Source organism: Morus notabilis, unplaced genomic scaffold, assembly GCF_000414095.1.
Source record: "Morus notabilis unplaced genomic scaffold, ASM41409v2 Scaffold3271, whole genome shotgun sequence".
Taxonomy (NCBI): Eukaryota; Viridiplantae; Streptophyta; class Magnoliopsida; order Rosales; family Moraceae; genus Morus; species Morus notabilis.
The window spans coordinates 15-11,442 of record NW_010366325.1 but is presented as its reverse complement, the minus strand read 5'-3'; the positions used below and the strand labels follow the sequence as shown (position 1 = coordinate 11,442).

At 32.7% G+C, this 11,428-nt stretch overlaps 2 protein-coding genes across 2 annotated transcripts; both read left to right on the top strand.

Annotated features, from left to right (window-relative positions):
* Positions 1–5,902: 5,902 nt before the first annotated feature.
* On the top strand, positions 5,903–6,779 carry LOC112093905 (DNA polymerase delta catalytic subunit-like). The gene is made up of 2 exons (XM_024173424.1): positions 5,903–6,343; positions 6,475–6,779. Exons 1-2 carry the CDS (start codon positions 5,923–5,925, stop codon positions 6,486–6,488), a joined length of 435 nt encoding a protein of 144 aa, XP_024029192.1. The 5' UTR covers positions 5,903–5,922; the 3' UTR covers positions 6,489–6,779.
* A 500-nt stretch (positions 6,780–7,279) lies between these two features.
* On the top strand, positions 7,280–9,823 carry LOC21384312 (protein gamma response 1). Its single transcript, XM_024173423.1, has 3 exons — positions 7,280–7,453; positions 7,655–8,104; positions 8,180–9,823. Exons 2-3 carry the CDS (start codon positions 7,810–7,812, stop codon positions 8,896–8,898), a joined length of 1,014 nt encoding a protein of 337 aa, XP_024029191.1. The 5' UTR covers positions 7,280–7,453; positions 7,655–7,809; the 3' UTR covers positions 8,899–9,823.
* The last annotated feature ends 1,605 nt before the right edge of the window (positions 9,824–11,428 follow it).

The following is an 11,428-nucleotide window of genomic DNA, read 5'->3' as shown; positions in this document are numbered from 1 at the left end:
CCTTACACTTTTCGGGAGATTTTACCCCATACATAAAGTTTATACATAACATTTCTTGATTAAGCTGAAAATTCTACTATTTTCTGTTTTGAAAGAAATTATAATCAAAATGTCGGACTGTCCAGATTAGACCTGAAATTTTTCCGGTCGTTACAATTAGAGATATGTGTGTGTATGTTTTACCATGGTTGTAGGTTCATTTGATGTATCCTCATGTTTTATCCAATTAAAGCTTACATTATAAGACCATCTCTAATATAAATACTAACACTAATTGTATTTTTTGTTCACAAAAATGTAATATGCTATATATATTTGACATGTCGATTGTTGTATTCTAATGCATAATGTTATTTCAATGTTAAATATACTTTTTACTATATTCATTAAGCTTTAAAAGTTATATAAGTAAACTTTTAATTTTAGAATAATTTGAAATGCAAATATTGCAATGACTAATTAAAGAAGTAAATATATCAACCAATAACAATTAAATGCTAAATTTTTCATATTATATTTAATGAAAAATTTATCATAAAATATAGCATAAACAAATTTAACACAGCAAATATCATCAAATTGAAAAGTGCTTATTAATACATCAATTATAGCATTGCTCTAACGGAATATTTAGAGAACCTAGTGAATAAATTTAACTTATGCGTGTAATGATCATGTATCTATAGAGTTCCATAAGTCTTATTGTGGTCTCATGTGCATATCGTGTGCATTGTATTTTATACGTGTAAATAAATAATTAAGTAAATAATGCATGCAGCCATGCACAGGATAAGAGTAACTCATGCACCTCGCAGTGCTGAAAATAATATTATAATTTATAGCATGGCCACGCCTAGAGCTTACTTCTCAAGTCAAGAACTCTTCTGGGAATATCTAGTGGATTTTAACAACTAATAACAGATCAAAGTATCTCTATACTCACGTGTTTAATCTCAAAATCAATAATAATATTAAGCTTATTAACAGCATTAGTTTTCAAGACGTTTGAGTGAAAACAGTTAACTCCATATATATATATATGTAAGAGATATTCTAAAAATTAAGTGGTTAATTAAGTAACAATATATGGTCAATTTTTTCCATGTATATAACAGTTGAAAATTTGGAAAACGCGTCGTATACGCATCATATTTTTGTGATGTAAATTATTTAATCCCTTTTTCCTAAAGCACTTTGAGATAGAATGTATGATCAGCTTTTTAGTAGAATTTGGATAAACCGGGAGAAACAAAGAAAGCAAATGAAAGAATTTAATCATTGCTAATTATAATAACTTGGACACCGCAAAATTAGTGAAAAATATGCAGGAATGAATACTTTTTCACTACAAAATCACAGAGTTCGGAATGAGGAATATTGAAAGTAGTAAGAAATAACAATGTCCAAACAACTAATTAATTTCACTGATGTCGAAACCGCATTGTTAGGTTGGAAGGTTAGGGGTTAAGACGTTGATTCATCCTTTTTAGCGTCTTTAATTCGAAACTAAACATGAAACTTTGGTTTCATTCAGCTTCTTTATGGAAGAAGGACAAATTACTAAATGGAAGATATCAAGGAAATTAAAAAAAAAAATTTTGACCACAACACAATATATATATATATATATATATATAAACTTAAATTGAGAACTGGATTAGTTCTGATTGCATGTCTAATGATCACCAAGAATATAGATATATACACACACTAATGGAGAATTAAAAAAAATAAAAGGTAAATAATATATATATAAATAAGTAGAAACTAATTAATCAATTACCGTGCAAAACTTTCTGTTTGGCTTACATGAAACAAAGTTAACAAACAATTAGTTTCAACAACCAAAACTTTCTTTTAAACTTTTGAGATGGATAGGTAAACTAACATGGTATCAGAACGGGAGGTCTTGAGTTTAAACCCTCGTAACCGCACTCTTTATCCTCATTTAAATTGTCATCATGTGTTAGATTTTTAATATATCTCGAGCTTAAATATTCACGTGTTGAACTTTTTAATTAATTTACTCACATAATTATCTATTGTCCAGCCCACACGTGAGAGAGTGTGTTAAAGTATAAAATTATTGTTAACACACCTCCTAATAACTTAAACTTTTGGGATGGATTGGTAAACTAACACCGTCCAAACGACCGCGTTTCGAAGCAGCAGTAGTAGTATCTGAGAAAACGTTGCTTTGCATAACTTTCTGATTATGATCATCATCAACTTCTTCTTCTTCTTCATTACGATGATCGTATAAACGACGGCGTTTCTTGAGCGGAAGAAGGGATGGATTAATATGGTAATTAGCAGCAGAGGACAAATCTGATTCTTCATCGACAATTGCGTGACAAAGTCTGGCCAAATTTTCCGATTCGTGGGTCGATTTCCTACTCGTCATCTCCAAGAAACTAGAGAGAAGAACTGAGGAACGAGAAAGGGAGAGAGAGAGAGAGAGAGAGAAATTTTTCGTCGGTTTGAGATATATTATTATGAAGAGAGGGCGTGGGCAAATATGAAACTTGATTCTCAACTTAAATAACAATTCTGAGTGTAATGGGTTTCAAAAAACCATCTCGATTACTTTTTTCCATTCCATTATCAATTTATACATATGCTTGATATTAGGACGTACGTAGTATTTTTAATAATTTTTAATTTTCTTAAGCATGAACTTAAAATAATATAATTTTGTTAAACTTGAACTTATATATATTCGTATATTAATATTTGTAATTAATGAACTCTTCTTTTTCAATGGGCCTTAGGCTTTTTAGGCAAATCCCTTGAAGACTAGGAATCCCAACAATTCCACTATACCAGGAATCCTAGCAGCGTAAAACCCACTTCGCTATATATATATATATATATATATATATATATAAACCCAAAACTTGGTTAATTTTCAGATTCATCTCAAGGCTTTGGTCTGACAATTAAGGGAGCCAGTCGTTGATGCTTTGTTTTCTCCCCTTTACAGTCACTGCTTCCATACGAAGACTCATGTAATCGTTTGGAAGCTGCGACTGTGAATGAGAGAATTAAACTGAGCAAACTTTATATAGTTGAGGAACAAGTAATCGTAAAGCTTTTGTTTTCATTAGCCCATGCAAATATCTAAGGTATAAATATTTCTTTGTACGTACTCAAGAAAATAAAAATAAAAACGTGATATGTTATATAATTATATAAACCCTATATAATTGCATGCCAAATTTTGAAGATATTGAAATCCTACAGTTTTGTCTTTAATAATTCGGTTGCTTCGTGAATTGGGTTTTGATTAGCTAGTTGAAAAAAATATAAATATATTAAGAATTTAAATATAAGATTAAAGCTATTTTCGGATTTGAATTATTTCAATATATTTCATATGATCGACGGGGATTTATTAGTTCTATTAGGACTTATTTGAGTTTGAAAAGTATTAAGAGTATGATTACTATTAGGACTTATGTTCCTAATAGATAAAATAACTTATAATGTAACTTTAATTTTATATTTCAATTCCTATTTCATTCGTGTTTGTTCTTCCATCAGTTTTTGGTTTTGCAAAGTTGATTTTGATGAGTTGTTTGATGCTATTGCTGAAACTGAAAGGTTTTAGAGCCATCTTCTTCTTGTTTTTTTTCCTAAAAACTTTATTTAATTGTTTTAAGGTAATATTTCTTTTATCAGATTATGTTTGTAAATAATTAGCATTAATTTTCCGAATTGCTTTCAACAGTAAGTTTCCCTATGTTTATTTCTTCTTGACTTGGGACTTGGGAACATTCAAGAAAACTACAAAATTCCATTAAAAGATAAGTGTAGCTGCAGACAAGAAATTCAAATCACTTGTACAATTTCAATATTTAGAATGGTCTCCACTCAATCAAATTGGGCCACATCATTTAATAAGTTAAAATATCTTTTTAAGTAACTTTTCCATATTTTGTGTTCCTAGGTTCATGAGAAAAATCCGCATGCCATATGTTAGAATGTACTGTAAATAAGATCATAAAGATTTATATAGATATAAATCAATATAGATGTACATATGGCACGCATTAGTATATTAAACCAGAGAAAATGAAATATTAAGCACACAATACCTGTGTTTATCTGGGAAGATTAACGATGAATACTTAAATCATGAAACCGAAGGACACTCAATTTGTGAAAATAATGTCATGAAATCATATGTCGACGAGCCCGTTCATTTCGCTGCTTCGAGTTTGTAATTCGAGTTGAGATGTGATTTTGTGTGAGAGCTTTTTACTGTAGCAAAAAAGTTAGATGTGATTGTTTCTGAGAGCTTTTTACTGTAGCAAAACTCGAATTCTAAACTCGAATCGGCGAAATGAACGGGCACAACCAATGACGGTCTAAATTAGTAACTAGGGATGGTTACTCCATGTTACCAATCAGTTTTGTGTGAGCGAACTTCTATCTCTTAATTATTTTAGGCTACCTAAACTCTTCAGGTTATTTTAAATTATCCTCATGTTTTCTTGCTTGAAGGCTTGTCTGATTGTATGTTAAGTTTGGATGCTTGTGGGTTGCTTGTCAAGTCTAAGAAAATGCTGACATTATTTCCTGACTTTTATTCCATCTCAATTATATACAAAAATGCCCCAAAACACTTTGATATTAATAAGATCTATTAAATGATTTGTCTAATTATAATTGGTTAAACACTAATTAGGACACCAAAATTTAGATAACAAATTTGAGTCGACAAGTAAGTTCCACAGTACTAAACATATTTCAAAAAAAAAAAAAAAAAAAATTGTTTCTCATGCGATTACCAGGACAGCCTCCACTTTCTCACTCCATTGATTTTCTTTTTGAAGTTCATGTTAAAATTTTGCATGAAATATAATATTAATGCAATAAAGGGAACTTCTTTTCCAAATAAATGATTTCTTCTTTCTTTACGAAAAAACAAAGGAAGGCTTATAAACCGCATAAGATACTGACAGAACAAGTGTTATTTTACCTGAGAGAAATAATTTGGGTCCAAAACGTTCTTTCAATCAATTAGGTATACAGTGAGTTAGACTCGGAGAAAAAGAGACAAATATCTCTTTAGACAGATTATATAGGATTTAATTTTTATCATTTTCTCTCAATTAATACTATTTTAATTAAATATTATATTAATCAAAAGAATATTAATAAAAAATAAGGGATACAAATTTAGACCTACGAACTTCTAAGTCTAAATTCTTTAATTTTTTTCTAGACCTTAGACATGTATCGTTATCTTAAAAATAAAAATCATTTTGATAATTACTATGTAACTATATTAAAAAAATATTCCAGTAATTACTATGTAATTTGTTATTTCTAAAATATTTCAAAAAAAAAAAAAAGTTGCTACATTTTAATTTTGCTCTGTACATGCCATGTACGTAGTGTAACTTTTACTATGGGGATATTGCCATGAATGATGCATCTTTAATTGATGTATCCTCTTCATGTTTTATCCAATTTAAAGTTTTTATTTCAACAGAATATTCAGGCCGAACCTAGTACACAATATCACTAAAAGAAATTGTAGCTTTAGCTGCAAAATTTGCAGCTACAAATATAAATTTGTAGCTAATAGTAAGTTTTTGTAACAAAATAAAATTTGTAATTAAATATTAGTCATTAGTCACAAATTATATTTAGTAGCTAACATTTTGACACTAAATGACGAGAATTAGAATTTTAGCAAATAAAATATAAAAATTAGCTACAACAAACTAAATGATGAGAATTAGAATTTTAACAAATAAAATATAAAAATTAGCTACAACAATTCGTTTTTGTAGCTGATTGTTAAGATTAGTGACAAAAAAAAAAAAAATTGTAACAAAAGCAATAAATTTATAGTTACAAGAACATTTTATTTTTGTCACTATTACTCAGAAATAATATTCAGAAATAAAGATGTGTCTCTCGCGCGCGCGCACCCAATCTTTCGCCGGACAATCGCCGGAGTTTCTACAATCAATCACCGGAGTCTGCTTTCTATCGTTCTCGCTGAACCAGATCGCGTTATTGCTGATGGATCGATCAGAGTTTTCCGAACAATCACGGCTTTTCTCTCTTTCTCCCTCGGGCCTGGTCGGACAACGTCTCATTTGCATAAAACGTCCATCGCCGCCGGCGAACCATCGGAAGCACCAAACAACCTCGCTAGAGGACAAGTTTGTCGACGAGGACGTCTACCTCGATGATACCGTCATCCTTGAGGATGAGAACTCCCTCATCCTCCGCAATCGCACAAGCACCACGCCTTCACCTCCCGACTCTTTGGGTGGGCCCGCCTCTTTCTCCAATGATTACGCCTCCGCCTCGCGCAATGTTGGTCAGTTATTGTTTTCCACTAAGTTTTCTTTCATGTACTGTGTTTGTTTGGCGTAATTGGATCTGGCCTAGGGTTTGTGGAAATTTTAGGCTCGGTAGGGCTGACGGATTTTTACTATTGTCGTTTTTCAGCAGTTGGAGATTGATCTGATGGATTGCTAGAGTTTAACAAAAACTTCATTGCTCAGCTCTCTCTTCCTCTTCGGAACGAAGAATCGCACTGAAAGAGTCGCTGGAGTTATGATCCTTGGATCTAATTTATGGATCTTTCCTGTATTTTTTCTCTCTGTGTTGTGGATTTTGCTTGCTTACTATTATTATTATTATTTTTGTTAATTTTTCTTTGTTTCTGTAGTTTTGAAACTTTGGTGATAGGAACAGATGAAGATCAAATGTATAAGATCTACTTGATTTATTAAATGTTTAGACTGTGTTAAGCACAATCTTTGTTAATCTACCAGCTATATTCTTTTTCTCTATTTTGTCACTGGGAACATAGATTAAGAATTTCTTCAGTTTAGTATGTTAGATGAATAACAGAATATTTTGTTGGTTTTATGTTTAGAGTAGACATTGGAAAAATTGTTTTGAAAAATTAATATTATATTCACGTATTGATAACATGTTATTCTAGAAATGGCATATGGACTTGTGGAAAACGTTTAGAAATATTAGTGATTTGTTGTGTTGAAATTGGGAATTGTGTGCTTGGTGTACATATCAAGGGCATGTTTGTTTCATATACTCAAATTCAAATCATTAATTCTGTTACAGTATTTTCCTCTCACAAAAAATTGAATTTCAAATGTCAGAATCAAGAATCATAGTTTGAGCATACCTTCCAAACAGGCCCTAAGTGTTTTGAATTTGATTATTTGCCGCCAAGTGGATTATTTTGTGTATCTTCGCTGTTTGGTATCTGATCCGTTGGTGCTCTGATTGATTTTCTTATTTCCTTCAGGTTTTGTTCGAGTTCTGGTGTTCTGGCCAATTTTCTCAGTTTGTTCTGCCTCTTTTTTCCCTAACATGGTCGCCACTAGTAATGAGTTACATGAGAAATGACAGAATTAGCTGGTTGTTATAATGCCTTTTAGGTATTACATTTTTTCAGGTACTGGTTTTATTTGCTTGGTAGTCGTACCTAGAATTTCCTTAGCATGCATACACTTCTGGCTTCCGCATTAAAAGATGTGGGGATTAAATCTAATGCGGAAAAGAGCCGCACATATATGTTCAAGTGGTACTTGTTTGGAGTTTGTGCTTTCTTTTATCCTAAACAGTCGTAAGCTTCTTTTTTTTGGTTGGAATCCAGCAATAGCTTCTGGCCCTTGCAAATGGTGATTGTATTAAGGACAAGCAATGGAGTAGAAACTCATTTGTGGTGGATATGGATAAAAAGCTTGCAGTAGAGAATCTTTAAGAAGAGTTATTTGCATATCATGGGTCTACTATTGTTACATTTCTCAGATGGAGGAACAGCTTCAAAACTCTCCAAAACTAGGCTCTCCCACTGAAAATGATGATCTGAAGTACGTCTCCGGGCTTAGTACCATACTGGTTGCCACAATTCAGGAAGCAAAAGACAGAATCTCTCAAATTGAATACATATTCTGCAGTCAGCTCTACCCAAATTTCCAATCAAAAACTAAACTCATGCAGAAAGTTTCTGAGGCCAGAGACAGAGCGCTGTACATTTCTCAGCACAAACGACATCAAAAACCGAAACCAAAAGTTCTGCAGAGAGAGAGAGAGACAGAGCGCTGTACATTTCTCAGATGAAGGAACAGCTTCAAAACTCTCCAAAACTAGGCTCTCCCACTGAAAATGATGATCTGAAGTACGTCTCCGGGCTTAGTACCATACTGGTTACCACAATTCAGGAAGCAAAAGACAGAATCTCTCAAATTGAATACATATTTCTACCCAAATTTCCAATCAAAAACTAAACTCGTGCAGAAAGTTTCTGAGGCCAGGAGAGCAGCAGATATTGAATGGAAAGAGAAGGAGAGTGATCTCTTATTCCAAATAGAAAGACTCAACCTTGAAAAGCAACAAACACTTGAGGAGAACCAGTCTCTGAAGCTTGAGAAAGCAAGGAGTGCAAAGGAACAAGAAGACAAGAATTGTGAATTACTAGCCAGATTAGAAAGTAAGCAACGTAAAGTCGAAAAGCTGGAATTGAACCTTCAACAGAAATCCAAGGAAGTTGATGAGGGAATGAAATTGCGAAATAGCTTACTCGAGTTGATTCAGTTGAAAGCCTCTGAGACTGTCAACAAAGAAAAACAACTGAAAGAGTATGAAGAAAAGACGGATGTTCTTCTTTCAGAACTGCATCACCTGGAGAAAAAGGTTGATGAGCTCCAAGAGGAGCTCAGACAAAAGATTGGAGAAGTAGACAAAGGAAATGAAATAAAAGCAAACTTATTCAGGAAGATTGAATCACAAGCTTTAGAGATATTGAATAATGAGCAGCTGTTGCGTGATCAAGAAACGGAGAAAAAAGTACTTGCAGGTAAACTGGAATGTTTGGAAGGAGCAGTTTGTAATCTCTAAAAAGAACTCGAGGAAAAGTCTGAAGAAGTTGAGGGAAGGAGGCCGCAAAATCATTTACATCAGAAAACAAATTCTAATGGGTTTGAAAGGTTGAAGACACTGGAGGAGAGTGAGAAAGAGAAAAAACTGCTTCCGGAGAAAATAAACGGCTTGGAGGAGAAAGTTAATGAACTTCAGGCGGATCTCAGAAGTAGGAAAAATGAGATGACTAAAGCAAGCGATTCGTACAAGAAGTCACTTGAACAGATTGAATTAAAAACAGCTGAGTTACTAGTTGAGAAGAAGAAAAGGAGGGATGTCATTAATGCTTACAAAACGCTTAAATCACAATACAATTATCTGTGTGGAAAGTTGGGTTTTACTAAGGAGAGTGTGCTTTCCCCACAGAAATTACAAGATGAACCTGATTCTTTGAATCATAGTTGGAATCAAATAAGTTCACCGGATCTTGAAGGCAAATGTCAAGACACTTCTCTAACTGCATGTGACGGCGACAAAGTGAAGAAAATCACTACTAACAATGATTTGGAGCAAAAATGGGAATGAGGTAGTTCAAGACTTGAGCTCCATCGATGTGATAATTCATTGGTTCCATCGATGCGAGATTGTGCGAAGCTCAATGTGGATGCTGCATTCGGGGCTGGTCAAGCGGGCATTAGTTGTGTTGCTAGAGATGATAAAGGTCAGGTCCATAGTGTTGCAGTTCAGGTTATAGAACTGGCTTTCGTGCATGCTAAATGCCAACTTTTTGGGTGGAATCTGATGCAAAGATGGCAGTTGGTGTTTTGGTCTTGGCTCACCCACCAATCAGCGGATGGTTCATCCAACTTTTTTTTATAAGTTTTTAACAATGGCTGCTCGAGCTCTTGTTTAATGTTAACCTGGACTCATAGGTCTAGTAATGCAGCAGCTCATGAGGCTTCACACTGGGCCCTAATGACTAATTCAGCTGGTGTTTTTGATCTTGTGGAGGTTGTCCCTCATATAAAAACCTATTATATATACTTGCAGTTCCTTAAAATTGAATGGAACTCAGATTTGCTATGACAAATAATGCGTTTCAATGAAATATTTGAAATATTGAATTTTGTACGTTTTATTTTATTTCTTTTAACAAAAGTATGATTGAGCTACAAAATCAACATTTTGTCACTAATTTAGATTGAGAATTAGTGACAAAATATTGATTTTGTAGCTAAAAGTCAAGCTTTTAGCTACAAATTTAAGAAATTAGCTACAAATTTTCTAGTCTTTAGTGACAAAATGATTTGTGGCTAAAAGTGTCCCATTTTGTTACTAAACTTATTTTGTAGCTAATGGTAGCATGTTTAGCTACAAACTCACAATTTTTATAGGTATACACTTTCAGTGTCAACGATGTAACTATGTCGTTGCTACAAAATTTCAACGTATAGCTACAAATATGGTTTGTAGCTAAATCCAAATTTTCTTCCAGTAAATACACAAATTAATATTCACCTAATTATGATGAATGCTAATAGTGTGTCCACTCCACTTTAAGTCAATGTGGGGCCATGTGCATATCATGTATGCTATATTTTATAGTGTACGAAATAGTAATGCATGCAGCCATGCATATATGAGCAGCCCATTCCCAAAAGAAAAGGAAAAAAAGGAAGTAATGTTTATAGGCTTATTTCTCAGGAGTAAAGACACAAAGAATTTCCTGTTTTGTAATATATAATAATATTTTCCCCTTTTGAGAAAGTGAGTAGAGAAAAAGAGAGTAGTGTGAAGGAGAGTATATAGACTGAAAAATTAATTTAACATTATTTTTTTCTTAATTATTTTAACATCCAAACTCGAAAAAAGAAATAATAATACATGTAATCAGTTTTCTTTCCTTTTATTCTTAATTTACAATGGCCTGTCATAAGCAAACAAAAATTATCTTTTCTTTCTTTCCTTTTTCGCTTTGCACTTTCCTTCTTTTTTTTTTTTTTTTTTTTTTTTTTTTTTTTTTTTATACATAAAAAGTTTAAAACAGATCCTAAGAAAGACAAATGAGAGAAAAACGGTTCCTGTTAATTTTGGACACCGCAAAATTAGTGAATATTGTTCAGATGTTCTAAGTAAGGAGTGCTCTTTTATTGCAAATCACCTAAACTTAACAAACAGGACATTAAAAATAGGGAATTGCAATCAATTGAACACAAGTAATCAATTTCACTGATGAAAAAACTCAAATGTCATTAATAAAACCACTAACTATACATATGAGCTTGAAAGAATCGGACAACATCAGTACTCATTTATCCGATCATCTCATATTTACGGAGAAATTATAAAGAAAAATAATAATAAAATAGAAACAAATTAATTAAGTAGTAAATTAATTAACCACCGTGCAAAACTTTCTGTTTTGGCTTGCCTGAAACCAAAAGAAGAAACTGAGTTAGGCAGTAACATCGCTTCTAATTGACTGATCGCTTTCGCCATTCTGATGATCAACAACAGTAGAAGAAGAAGAAGAAGAATCGTTTCGTTGGGAGAGATTGACAAGTGCGAT